Raw genomic sequence first — 14,741 nt, 5'->3', positions numbered from 1 at the left:
GTCGACCGGCTGAACAAGGCCTAGGCATTCGCCATGAAATAAAGGTAAAGGGCACGCCGTGGGATTGTCGACGAGCATCTTCGTGGCGCCACTGCGAAGAGTAAGGAGAGCAAAGGGCAGCGGAGAGCATTTGCGGCGAAGGAACACTTTAGAGGGCGTAAAGAGAACAGTGCCCTCAGAAATAGCGGCGCACGACACAGGGACAAGCAGGGAAGAGCACGGAGGAACGGCATTGTCTTCGGACACAAAAAGTTTATCACTAGAAGGGTGGTCGTCGATTGTCTCAAAATCGTGAAGCGCAGAAAGTTCAAGTTCGGCGTGGCAACAGTCAATAACGGCGTTATTATTTGCAAGGAAGTCCCAGCCTAATATAATGTCATGGGAACACGAGGGCAGGACGACGAATTCGACGGTATACAGAACTCCTCGAATGAAGACTCGAGCAGTACATGCAGCGAGAGGCGTAATGTTTTCAGCGGTTGCGGTTCGAAGGGAGAGGTCGGATAAAGGCGTCAGAACTTTTTTTAGTATGCGACAGAGTTTGGCAGAAATTACAGATACTGCGGCTCCTGTATCAACAAGTGCCAGGACGGCGACTCCTTCGACATACACTTCAATTACGTTGGCTGGAGAGGGACGAGGACTTGAGCATTTCGACGTAGACGCAGTTCGTGCCTCGGGAACTGCGGCCTTCAGTTTTCCTGCTCGGTGGGTCCGGCACGGCGACGCATCGGAGAAAGCGAGCGACGACGTGGAGATGGTGAGCGGCGGGTAGGCGCGGGTGAGCGATCAGGACAAAATGAAGAGGTAGGAAGGCTGGAAGGCGACGATGAAAATTGAGCGGGGAACGGTGGCGCTCGCCAGATGTTCGGGAAAGGAAGCATGCGACGACGGCAATGGCGCGCCACATGACCAGCACCACCACAAGCAAAACATATTGGACGGTCATCGAAGGTGCGCCATTGTTGGGGGTAAGCTCCGACTCGTGGAGGAGAAGTCGGAAAATGCTGTCGATCTGGTAACGGCATAGGATGCGGCGAAAAGGTCGGTGGTCGATGCATAGCGGGCGGCGAGAGCGTTTGTGGGCGAGGTCGGGCAACTGCTTCTGCGTACGTGAGAGGTGCATTGACTGGCGTCGGATCACGTGCTGGAGGAATGGCTTGCGAAACTTGCTCCTGGATGAAGTCGCGGATCGTAGGTGCCAAAGCGGGTGGTGGTTCCGGGACGCAAGACATCAAAGATAGCTGGCGAGCAACCTCTGCGCGAACGAATTCCTGAATCTTCAGAAACAGGGCAGCATGGTCGTCGCTGACACCAAGGCTGGACACAGAGTCGGCGGGCGCAGGGGGACGTCTGGTGTGAAGCCGTTGCCTGCGCAACTCGTCGTAACTCTGACACAATTCGATCACTTCAACGACAGTGCGAGGACTCTTCGATAATAACATTTGGAATGCGTCGTCCTCAATACCCTTCATTATATGTTTGATCTTCTCCTCCTCCGACATCGACGCGTTCACCCGTTTGCAAAGGTCAAGAATGTCCTCAATGTAGCTCGTGAAATTCTCTCCGCTCTCTTGGGATCGTGTGCGCAAACGGTGTTCTGCACGGAGCTTTCGTACTGCTGGCCGACCGAAAACTTGGGTAAACATGGTCTTGAAGACCAACCACGTAGTGAGGTCGCCTTCATGGTTGAGAAACCATAGTTTCGCAACGTCCGAGAGATAGAATTCTACGGTTCTCAACTTGGTAGCATCGTCCCAATGGTTATTGGCACTCACTCGCTCGTATGAGGAGATCCAATCTTCAACGTCTTTTTCATCTGTGCCGGAGAAGATAGGGGGATCTCGCAGATGCAAGGCGCCGGCACAAACCAGGGTGGGCGGCGCCGGTGGAGGGGTTGGAGGAGTGCCGCTTGCGTCCTCGGGCATGATGGGTTTCGACCACCCTGGAACTGCGGAGTCGCACTCTACCCCGCACCTCCACCACTTGCTAAGAGGTTTAATAGCAACGGATGCAGGCGAACGGGTAGCAGTCACAAGCGTTCGGCCAAGGACAGCAACCACGAGCTCATGCCGGTGGCGATGCTGCTGAGGCACAGGTCACTCTTCTTCATTACAACCTTAACAATCTTTGTCTAATGAGAAATGGCTGAAGTTTTTTTGCAGCCGAAGTGTAGCTGCCTAAAGAGAACATCACCATTTTTATGAAAGAAATGACTCGCCTGTGTAACAGCGCCGACGGCGATAATTCAGAAGGTGGGAAAGATAGCTTGCTTATTTGAAGAATATCCCAAAAGAAGTAACCTCCCCAACAGTCCAGAAAAACGTGTTAAAGTGTCTCAGGTTTCCTACAAATAAAACAACGAGTGCCCCAAGATAAGAACATTCCTTTTTCTTTCGCATACGTCTGTACATATAACGTATTAGTACGTAGTTTGAAAAAGAAACTTTTAACACCTCCTCTAATAGGCATGTTTTTTGCACTTTTTAAGACTTGTTGACCTGGGCGAGCATTGTATTGGGTTCTATAGATGGCAATGGGAAGAAGCCGATCACATAAGTCTTTGTAGTTTTTGCGAGACACGCCACAGAGCTATTCGAGCGAGAAATGGGCTTGTAAAATACGACACGAAAGGTACACTTCTCTCATATAACCAGAAATGCTACCTGACACAAACTCCGACCGCAAAACTAAGTTTGGCACCTATGTACCTAACCTCATTTGACACATAGTTCCTAAAAAGGGGTCAGTAACATTGCGGAAAAACATGAAACGATTCACGAGCTTTCCGAGATACAGATGTGACACGCCAAGTCCTTCTAGGCGGACAAGTCTAAATATAATTTTTCGTTTCGTTCTTTCCCACGTTGATCTCCTGACAAAAACAGCAAGAACGCGATGTAATTTCTGAATGATAACACGCGAGAAATTTAGTACTTGCAGCACGTACCACAGCATGCTAATGAGGAACAAGTTGTAAATGGTGGCGCGTGCACCTATAGATAGTTTGAAGCCTTTAAAACGCTCGGAGCTTTCCCGCACTGTGGCCACTTCCTCACGTCAATACCTCACTGTCTTTATAATGCTGCAAAGGTACACCTAAGCTTTTAACTGGAGTAGTGACCGAAGAAATATTAGCGAAAATACTTGGGGTTGATAGCCAGTAGCCATGCCAGAGCCCCAAGCTCTTTGCTTAGTTTATAGTGCTGCCGCTGACTCTAAAAAATGTTTTGAAGTGTTCACAACTCTAAGAACGCTTTCTTGGTTCGAACAGAATACAGCAACATTGTCAGCGTATGCGAGCAGCCGTACTTCAGTCGCGTGCGGACGGAAACCTCTAATGCTGATGCTTTTGATTACGTTTAGACGAAATGACTCAATATACAAGCAAAAAAGTAGTGACGAGAGGGGAAATCCATTCCGCACTGAGCGGTGCACTGCTACGCGCTCTCCCACCATTTTATGAACAATAATCCGAATTGTGCAACCTCTGTACCCCTTGGCAACACCGTTTGTTATAATAGAAGCCACGGCTGCTCCGCGGTTCTGGTGTGCCTAGAACGTGCGTGATTGCACACGTCACGTCGCAGCCATCTCGCTGACTAAAGGTGTGGCCTAGTGCGGGCACTAACATGCTGCACTTTAGGTACTACGTTAAGTGTTCATATGTGGCATTCAGGAGGTCGCCCTGAGTGCCCCATGTGTACTTCCCATTGCGGCTCGTTATGTCTTGCAAGAAGTCAAGCCCCGATTGTATAACTTAATTCATTACCAATGTGTATGACAAAGAAGTCTAACCCCAATTGTGTAAAGTCATCTATTACCAAATGTGCAGCAGGCTTTCGACTTCTTGTGTTACAAGCACGTAACAACGTCGAACATTTCTGCGATTCTTTATGTGAGTGCGATAAGCAGTCACAGTAACAGTTCTCAAAGCAATGTTCACGCTTCTAATGTTTCCCCATATCCTGGACTGCACAGGTTACGGCCTCACGGAAGCTTGCTGTGCCATTGCCCACACACGAGGGCAATGCCATGACTTCAAGACGGCCGGAATCCCTATGCCTTACGTGAGCATTAAGGTAAATGAAATGGACAAAAAGTATTACTATGCTTAAAACGTCATTGCAGTGATTTTCTTACAGAATGAGTATCAGCCTTACTCATGTAGTATTTTTTTGTGAATGCCACAATATTTGGTTAATATTGGGCTAGTGAACGGTGAAATGTAAATCATAATTATTTTAAGGGCATTCGTCAAACTCTGACAAGAAAATTTGAATACATGCAACGTTTGTAACTGCAAAGGCCATGATCACTTAAAGGTATGTCACGCACTTATTATTAGTAGTGGTGGAACAGAAAGGATACTTCAGCTATTTTACTTTCGAAAGAAAATAGTGGTATGCAAACAGCATGCGCGTGGAATGTATTTGAAAAAAGGCTGCTGTTGCCCGTGTTTAATTTTTATTACCTCTGTGGACAGGAGCCAATCATCTAGTTATAGAAAAGTAGTGGCACCGATAACTACGCCACCGAAGTATGCACCTGGATGTTGTCACATATTCGGCCTTCACAAAGTGCTTTGTTTGTAACATTACAAATACATTTCGTATCAAGAAAATGAAAATGCTCGGCCAATAATATAAACTTTATATATGCCACTGCAAATTGGTGACTACGACAGATAATGGCGATGACCAGTGGCAGCAAAGACAGTGCAATGATGGCTCCACGTGCAGTCATGCGTTTGGTGCAAAAAAATCTTTGTTTTGGTGTTTTTTCTACAGTTAGTGCTCGACTTTTTCTGGAACGACGTAGCAACGGAAGCAAGTATCAAGCAGCAGTACAAGGTTACAATGATAAATGTACACAGAAATAAAAAATGATCGCCATATCCACGAAGTGCATGACCGTGAATCCGCTGTAGATTTAGCCCACTCGATCATCATACAAATATGTGACACAGAAACACCGGGGTTGGGTGTGATTATATACACAGTATATACACAATGTTTTGTTATTTAGATATTGATATACTATATACACAATGTTTCATTATTTACACATGGGGTAGATAATGTTTTTGTTCAAGAGCTTTACGGACCACAAGGAGGGGCTTCCCCCGATTCTGTTTTAGTCATATATGACGTTAAGCTCAGGAGAACGTTTCCCTTTGAGTATAACGGCATTGTGTTCCGTAATGTACAAAGCCAAGGGATCGTGAATTGGATGTATTCTAAAGTTCGAGAAGGTGATGTCTATACAAGTTCCCCTGATGGTGGTGGGACGTTTGTATTCATATGAAATGCACCAGGGATCGTGGCAGAACATCATGTGTTGGATCGACCAGTCGTCGTTCATGATGTCCACGTTAAGGTCTCTGGTGAGCACGAAGGGGCCGTGTTTGTATTGAGTTTCATATTGCAGCATGGCCTTCTCGATGTACGTGACGATGTTTCCCTTGAACAGCGCATTGAGTGTCGACCGGCGAAACAGAAAATAAGCGCGCCAAAAGCGAGTGGAGCGAGCGCCGCCGCGCCATCTAGTGGGCGCCATTCAAATCAAATGAGAGCACAGCTGCGCCTCCAGTGGGAGCAGTGAGTACCAGCGTGGCTACAACGGCGCGACGGGGGACAAGGTTCGACCCTCAGGAGCTTCGCCCCTAAAAATACACTATGATGAGACTCAAACCTGGGTCTTTTGAGTGGCAAGAAAGCATTCTACCTCTGCACAATGGTAGCGTGTGTGTTAGCAGTTGCAGCAAGCCAAATGGCATTACTCCTGTTACTCCCTTTTTGCTTTACTATTTGGGAGGTCGTTTCGCGCACTCTGTAATTCTAGGTCTCTGTACTGGTAGGATAACAAAGAAGCTTGACAACGCAACGAGCGATGAAACGAAAAATGAAAACAGTGGTGTGGATAGGACACCAATTGGGTGTAGCCCATATTTTGACGTGCATCAAATAGATATAAAAGGAGCTAGGCAGGCTACGTTATGCATAGGGTGGGTAATCGCTGCTATACTATGGCTGCAGAATGAATGACAAGATAAGGTCAGTACACTTGAATATAAATAAGAACTACGTAGTTCGAATAAATGTGCAAATTTGCAGGCACAGGATACAGTGAGCCCGCGCTAAACTAGGGTAATAGAGATCGCTGGGAGAGGCCTTCATACTGCATTGGAAGTAAACAAGATGACGATGAATATGATAATGATAATGCAATGAAGCGGCTGACGGGTAGATTACTGGCGCGGTAAGGTGGTGCTGAATTTCATGTTCTTCACTGTTTAATAAGTGATCTGCAAGGAACATCGATGAAACTCAGGTGGAGCTTCGTTCAAGCCCATGACATGCACGCTATGCACTAGTCAGGAGACAGAATCATTTACCTAGTACATAGCGAACAAAAGACGACACTGAGATGATTAAAAAAAGCAGGATGTGAGAGCAGCTGCTAGTCAGCGCTTGTGTGTCAGTTTTGTCCCCGCGTTTTGTCTGTGTTTTGTCGTCTGCTGGAAGCTGTATTTGGAAACAAATCGGTAACAACTAGCTCAGTTCAATATACTCCCAGAACACAGAACGCCCACAAGCGCCCCTGCTTCGATTGTGTCTAGAAACTGAACATTTGCTGTTATGTATTTTCCCTCCAGGTGGTGGACGTACACACGGGAAAGAAGCTCGGCCCTGAGGAGTGCGGCGAGATCTGCGTCAAGGGGCCCACTTGCTTCAAAGGCTATCTCGATGCGCCTGAAGCTACCGCTTCTGTCTTCGACGACGAAGGATTTGTCAGAACAGGCAAGTGGCTGGGCAGTTAAGAATTATGGTGCACAGCAATTGCGGGGCGAATGACGAGTCAGTTCGCAGTAAAAAACACCGAATTAAAGGAACATGAAGTGACCAACTGTCGAGAGGACATGAGCCAATTAACGCTATTCTTTTCGCCGAGGTCTAATCACGTGAGCACAATACTGTCAAAATAATATACAGTAGTACAGTTTCTGCGCATTCCATATTGCTGAACCGTAGGGTGCATGAGAGCAATTATGATCTTATATGCCCTGTGCTAAATAGTTTGAAACGCGTTAATGTGATGGTGGTATTTCAGCATCCTGGAAGAGCATGAAGTTTATCACAATATACGATGTCGAATCATACGTGATTTTCCTGTAATCTGTAGTGTCAGTTTATTATAAATGATGCATCATAATTCAACAGAGCCTCTTTCTCCACAGTGGGGCTCCTCTGAGCCTTGAGGACTACTTTCCTGGCTTGGCCATTACAGCACGTGTACGCCTGTTTTCCGCAGACATCCTACCGCAACTACTCATACGTCATGTCTCGCATCTCACACGCCATAAGCGCAATATATTTGTTGGTAGCCAGGGAAGCATTCTCTGTGCTTGTCAAGAACGCCTTTATACCAGGAGCTAATTTCTGAAAAAAAGGCACAAAAGGGTCAATAGGGAATGGGAGCAAGCGCTCACGTGATGCGCTGTCTTGTCCCCAAACTATACATTTTAGCACCACAAGCATTCCCATTACTTTTTGAAGGCCCGTGTAGTGCTCAAAGCATTATAGCGAGCTTTCGTTGGTATAGCTAAAAATATTACGCTCAGTCAACTAAGGCTGCCTGAAATCACGTTCCTTTAAGAATTCAGACACACGTACGTACTCGATCCGCACTTGAGAAGAAGCTTTATCTCGGGTGCTGCTATCTCAAGACATGTAAAAGGAGAATTCGTTTTTCTCGGCAACCACTGCACCAAATTTGATGATGTTTGGTGCATTTAAAATAAAACTTTAAAATCTAGTGACCATTACTTTCAAATTTTTGATTTAGGCGTCAACGTTTTTATTAAAAATTGACAATTATCAAACATTTTGAGAAAACGAAACTATGAAATTTACCATTTTATAACTCAGCAATAAATTTTGATATCACAATTCTAATAATTGCAGCTAATAGTACATCTTAAGTAGATAAAATTACTGTGTTGCAGATGAATTTCGAAAATCTAGTAATATGAAATACAGCTTTTGCAGAATCCGTGTACACAACGTAATAAATTCACGTAAGGTAAAAATTGGCATATAAGATGTGTCCGCTTTGAATGAGCTCATGATTGTCGTTTAATGAACCGCGATGTCTATCTTTGATGCAGACATAATAATTTGTAAACTTCCTCCCCTATTTGTTTCGAACTTTCCGATTTTTGAAAATTATTTTAAAACATTGAGGCCCTAAATCGAAAGTCCGCTTGTTACACTCACTAGAATTTAATGTTATTTCTAAAATGCAACAAATTTCATTAGAATTGGCCGAGGGGTTATCTCAGAAAAGCGTTTCTGGGGTTTACATCCATTTGAATTGGCCGCGTCGAAGTTGGGCTCGAGCTAAAGCTTCCTCTTAGCGAGTGTTATTTTTTAGCTGCCTAATTATGATATTAGCTCGAACTTGCAGTAATATATGAGAAGAATACGCTTCAACTGACAGGGATCTCAATCCTAAATGACGCGGCTTGTATCTGCGTTTCTTCATTGTAAGGTTTGAAACACCAGCGTTTACTCGTAGCTTGTCTAGTTTGTTCGGCAGCTTCGCGTGTTTTGATGATTCGATGTGTTGGGGTCGAACCAACATTATGCGAAACCAATATTTATGATAGGAGCATGAGCATAAGAAGGCTTATCTGTGATCAAATAGCAGCATGACTGACCTCGTGAAGCTTTATTGCTTGAAGATGCTTTATTTACACATTTTAAGTGCTTAGAATAAATATATTTGGAACGATAGCCAGTTGGCTAGTAAATGGTCCAATGCAAAAAAGTAGTATTGCGTAGTTACAGTGAACCAAGTGAAGCAAATCACACCACAGTTTTATTACTACTATTTTGAAGCTTTAACAGAACCGCGAAGTAGCAGTAATTTTTAATTTTGAAAAATAATACCAGAAAATGCTACGTGATCAGTACAATAGACATATCAATGCACGGCTGGCATGTGAGATAGAATTTCAAGGAGCTTCCTGGTTATCGGTATAAAACCGTTTTTAAGTCACTAGAAGGAAAAACAAAGTTTTATATTATTTCAAAGCAGTCCTACTCTATAGCACATAAATTGGTTCATACCATAAACGCGGCAGCTGGCATAAATGGCGCTAGTCTCCCGCTTTCTCTTTCTCTATTGCGTTCTGCAGCTGTTCTGCCTGTTAATAAATACAGGTCAGTTATTCGGTGCATATATAATTAGGGTAAATGAAGGGGCCTGTAACAAAGCATTGCATGAGAGGTGGCTTTGGAAATGGCGGTATTCGTTTATATGTTGAAATGTCGAGGAGCCCGAGCCCGACTGTTACTTATTTCTGGTTTCATTCGGACCAGGTCATGTACAGTACATGTTCAATCACCTCCTCTTCCTCTACGCCTCCTACCTTTGGCAGTTCATTTTATTTTTCTCGACCTACTTCCCATAGCTGAGTACGCTCAAACACATGAGTCGGGACAGGGCGGTTCGGTGCATTGGTGGACCTAAAATTCCCTACGAAACAGTGTTTGGTCAATGGTAATGAGTTACAAATTCAGCATGCTCTATTTTGGTGGCTGCCTTCGTAGGCGACACGGGCTACTACACATCGCGCGGCGAGCTTTACGTGTTGGACAGGATCAAGGACATTGTCAGGTGCATGGACCAACAGGTGGCCCCAGCAGAGCTTGAGGAACTGCTCCAGGAGCACCCGGATGTAACGCAGGCCGCGGTTGCTGGCGTGCCGCACCCCGAGTACGGCGAAGCGCCCAGGGCGTTCGTGGTGCTCGAGGAAGGACAGCGACCTGCCACCAAACAAGAGGAAGAAGCTAAGAAAGCGGCTCTCGCTGCTTACATGAAAGGTGGGCCAACAATTAAACACAGCGTACCGAAATTAAAGAAGAAACGTGGAGCCATTTTGCATTTTTATCGCCGTATCATCGTAAATATCTACTTTCAGGTACTGGTAAAATTTAACTTGGACATACAGTTCTTGTGGAAATACATTTTACGTGGTGTCAATGCTCTTTTGAAAGCTCGGGAATAATTTCAGTTTGGTACCTTAAGCGCACTTGCTTACGCTCTTAGAAACTGAAATACAAACAGTACATATTAGCACCATAACAAGTGTGAAACTACGGAATCCATTATAACTAACACGAGTGAAGGCATGTATACCTGTGAACTTTATAGGCAACTGAACAAATTACACTATCGATAACTTATGACTAATCTTGTTGGCATTAGGGGAAAAATAAAACGCAGCTCGGCAGGCCATGTAATGCGTAGGGTAGATAGCCAGTGGAGTTACAGAATGGGTGCCAAGGGAAGGGAAGAAAAATAGGTGGGGCGATGAAGTTAGGAAATTGGAACTTGAAAGTTTAAATCAAGTAGCGCAAGACTAGGGTAAGTGGAGACCGCAGCCTTCATCTTGCAGTGGACATAAAATAGGTTGATGATGAAGACCCTATGGTATACAATTTGGGAATCTTCGCGCAGTACGTTGGCAATGACCGCAGTTTTGCACAGTATATTATGAATCCTAATTTGTGCTGACTCAATAGTTGCGAGAGCTCCAACCAGGCTTGTATTTGAAAAAAACCCCACAAAACATTAATAACTAACAGCATTACAAGTGCCAATAAATTGTGCACCTATGTCGCTTACGCTAAATGCGGCGTGGTGAGGCAAGGCAAAGGAAGCTCTTAGTGATGTTTTCCAGGCCTTTACTTATTTTGAAGTTTGCCTTATGGTCCACGAGTTACTTATGCCCATGAGCCCTCAGTGTACTTTTGAAAGTAGCTAACCATTTTTATTTGTAAACAATTAAAAAACAAAAAGCCGTTTTTCTTATTACATCGACACAATAAGAAAAACGGCTTTTTTGCTATGATCATGTTGCTAAAAGCTTCCCTTGCCAAGACGACTACGTTGTAGTTTTTCAAGCGAAACTTGTATTGGCTCAGAAGATTCAGTGGTGTTGTAGTGACGCAAAAACTGACGGGTGGCGCAAACCCGCATTGCATATGCGGGGATGAGCCAGGTGTATGCGGGTGTTAGGCAGCGGCAAGAAAGAAAAACAGAGAAAAATGAATGAAGGAAAGCAAGAAAGAAAGGCAGGTGTGGGGAAAGCTGTGCCGGCGCCGGATCACGTGACGCTCGTGACCAATCACGGTCGTTTGGTGTGTAGAGGGGAAGGAAAGGGATGGAAAGGGGGTTGACGCGTGCTCCGCCAGGCTTCCCTCACTTCAGATCAACTTTGATGTCCGCATGGGAAGGCCCGGGCGGTGGTGCGTTCCGCCAAGGAGCAGGCTGCGTTTGAGCAACGGTGCCGCGAACGCGCTCGGGAAAGGGCTTGTCGTCGACGTGCCTATTCTAGCGTGAGGGCTTCTGAAGACCAGTCGAAACGTCAGCGAAGAGCCGCCGACCCCGAGTTGCGGGAGCGCGATGTTGAGGCCAAACGTCAGCTCTGACTTGCGCTCCGGGTACCCGACAACGGTGGTGCACGGCTCGGAAACGCTAACGCCAACTTCCCTGAGGCAATGTCATTCCGTTCGGGCAGATAAAGTGGTGGGCTCATTTTAGCCCCACCTTCGCTATGGGAGGGACGGCCGCGAGGGCTGCGTACGCCAGAAGAACAGCGATTTTACGAGGAATGACGCCAAGGGCAGTGGCGGGAGTGTGACCATCGGCGTCGCGCCGCCTACTCGTTGTCCCGAGAAAAAGAACGTCCCGCGACGCGGCGAGCAAGCGTCTACGTCGCGCCGCCGACCCGGCGGTGCGGGAAGAGCGTACCATGTATACAGGGTGTCCCACGCAACTTGAACAAAATTTGAAAAATATGGAAATGCCATGTATCTGGACAGAACCAATGTAATCTTGTCTGCCATCGCTTGGGGATACTCAGATTATTACAGCGAAGCTGTCAATGACTAGGGTTCTATGCATTTTTTCTATGTCCGTCAACAGATCTGCGTGTGTAAAAACTCAGCTGCCGATTTTGATGCAAAATCGCTTCCTCCTATGAAAAAGCTTATACGTCTCATCACTAGGATATGCATTTTCAGTAGATTAGTTATCAATAGGCACCATTTTCAAGATCAGTAGACTCTCGGGTAGATAATATGTGCTTCTTAAAGATGTGCCACTGTGCGAATCGCGTCGGCCATGTGCACGCTCGCACTGCCATCTCTTCATCGTTCCAAGCGCTTGCGTGCCCAGTTTGCGTGTCCGTCGCGCGTGCCCAGTTTGCGTGTCCAAGCGCTTGCGTGTCCGTCGCGCGTGTCTGGTTTCCTGCGGTTCCCCGGGGTGGCGGTAGTCTTCCACGCGAATGTATGCCGCCAATCAAGACCGCTGATAAAAAAATAAGTGTGTGAGCGTCTGCTTATTTCGGGATGACCGCCGTCGCCGCTCAAGAGATAAAATTGCCTCATACCTATGATCTAAAATCTGTGTCACCTCTATGTCTTGTGCCAAACTGCTTCGTGTGCCAAACTGCTTCGCTGGTATCCCACCGTCACAGAAGAGGAATGGCGCATGATTTTTTGTCCTTCCGCCTAATTGCATAATTAGTCCTAATTAGCTAATACACTTATCAAATATACTTGAGAAGTCGACTGAGCTACTTTATATTACAATATTGGTGCGCGAAAGTGATGTGTCGGGCCGTGCATGGTTACAAAACCTCGCCCCTGGCGTCGTGATGCTCAAAATCATTGTAAAACGTAATGATGCATCTTCTCGCGCAGTACACGCAATTTTGTGCGTACTGAGCACAAAATACGTTTCTAGATGATAGGAAGGCCCATAATACCGCAAGAATTATACCGGTACATTTTGTATATGTTACAGCTATTCTTATTTCTAAAACTGTGGTTATGTACAGCAGCAAAGTGTTGAAAATCGGCGTGCTTCTCTTTTAACACAGTGCTGCTACTCGCCATTCAATTTCTTCTGTTAAAATTTGTGGGCTACGTCAGTGTCAGAAACCGAAAGTCGTCCAGAGCCCATGTTTATAAATAGCAAAAATGTATGTGATGTCGGCTCATAGGTATCATTAGATCAAGACAACCTCTTGATGAAATAACCGATGAATAACCCAATATAAAAATATTTGATGAACTCAAAGGAGGCGTTGGATATCAACTCCTTTGAGTTCATTAACTATTTTGATATTTGGACCACCCTATTCCGGGACCACAGACGTATGTTCCCATTCCTGACAAGAATGGTTATGGGGCCTTGTGACGGAATTAAAGTTATGGGGTATTACGTGCCAAAACCACGATCTGATTATGAGGCACGCCGTAGTGGGGGACTCTGAAATAATTTGGGTCAACTGGGGTTCTTTATTTGTGCACCTAAATCTAAGTACACGGGTATTCTAGCATTTCACCCCCATCGAAATGAGGCCGCATGGTTATACAAGTCTTACGTTTATGTACATATGTGTCGTATTTCTTTGTGCTTTAAGCTATCCGCATCATTCTTCCATAGACAAGCAACATTACCTTCGTCTTGTTTACATCGCTACGCTGACGTTTCACATTCTTCATCCTTATCAACTGTGATTCGATTTCTCCATCCATTTATAGTAAGCGCTGTAGTGCCTAAAATAAACATCATCATGAACACAAACATCACATGATATTGCACGTTGAATTGGATGAAAATAAAGGCAAATGCTTGCTCTGAACCTAATCTTTTAACCTTTTAGTCACCGTTTCACGAAACCATCGCGTAAAATTGAATCGAACATGTGCATTGGATATGTATGGCTTTTTATTGCTATACAGCACGTATGAAATTTCGCTGGAAGAAAAACAGAATGAAACTGCTCCGCTTTTACCTACGATTACAAATGTTGACTAGCCTATTCTATCGGTCAGTGTGACGCCGAGGTATTTCAATTTATCCGCTATATGCAGAGCTTCACCGCGTAGTATGGGCTATCTGCATATCTAGATATTTTGTTCATTATTTCTACACGATACTACGTGGAGGTATTTAGGTGCACCGTACATTTTGTTGGATAAGGAGCACTTACTTCCAAGCCACATACTAGAAATATCGGAAATAGCACATGGTTGATGGATAGGCCACATCCTAAAGGACGCCGCTGATTACTGCAATGCGGACAGCTGCGCGCGGACGTACCTTTTCCGCAGTTGACCGCTCGCACTCGCTGTTCGCAGGTCTGGTGGCACCTCACAAGCAACTGCATGGCGGAATTGAGTTCGTGGATGCCATACCACAGACCGAGACAGGAAAGCCGCACCGACGCCAGTTGAGAGATACATACCTACAGCGGAAAGAGGCTGCAACCGTACCTTGAACTCGGAAAACAATGCCGGGAAGGCTGAGTCATGCAATGAGGCTCATTAGCTGTGCTTGTCCCATCTTCAAACTTTGGATGACGAGATATCTGTTGGGTTTGACGATGTAACCTACATAAAAATAAATATTATAAACAGCCTGACTTTTATATTGTGGAAATATGTGTGCGTGCAAATTTTTTTATTTGTATGAATTGACGAACCGAGGTCAAGGCGATAATAGTTTACATCCATGCTGCTTGCAACGGCAACATCTGAGGGGCCACACTGTCCCAGCCACTCCTCGTGTAAACGGGAGCACCTGAAGGAGAAGTTGGAAGAGGTGACGCGGTGTCATCACACATTCACGGAGGCGCAGAAGCCGCCAGGAGAAGCTCT

The 14,741-nt window shown here is 45.5% G+C and overlaps 1 protein-coding gene across 1 annotated transcript in view; it reads left to right on the top strand.

The window, feature by feature from the left end:
• The window catches only part of LOC119466640 (uncharacterized), an 89,352-nt gene extending 74,829 nt beyond the window's left edge, over positions 1–14,523 (top strand). Inside the window, exons 8-11 of the mRNA XM_037727158.2 lie at positions 3,982–4,082; positions 6,659–6,803; positions 9,618–9,890; positions 14,223–14,523. Of these exons, the coding sequence (XP_037583086.1) occupies positions 3,982–4,082; positions 6,659–6,803; positions 9,618–9,890; positions 14,223–14,362 (659 nt within the window). The 3' untranslated portion in view covers positions 14,363–14,523. The remainder of the gene's footprint in view (positions 1–3,981; positions 4,083–6,658; positions 6,804–9,617; positions 9,891–14,222) is intronic.
• Positions 14,524–14,741: the final 218 nt, after the last annotated feature.

The sequence above is a fragment of the Dermacentor silvarum genome, chromosome 10 (assembly GCF_013339745.2).
Source record: "Dermacentor silvarum isolate Dsil-2018 chromosome 10, BIME_Dsil_1.4, whole genome shotgun sequence".
NCBI classification, from domain to species: Eukaryota; Metazoa; Arthropoda; class Arachnida; order Ixodida; family Ixodidae; genus Dermacentor; species Dermacentor silvarum.
Note: the sequence above shows the minus strand (reverse complement) of the source record. Positions and strands in the feature narration are given on the sequence as shown.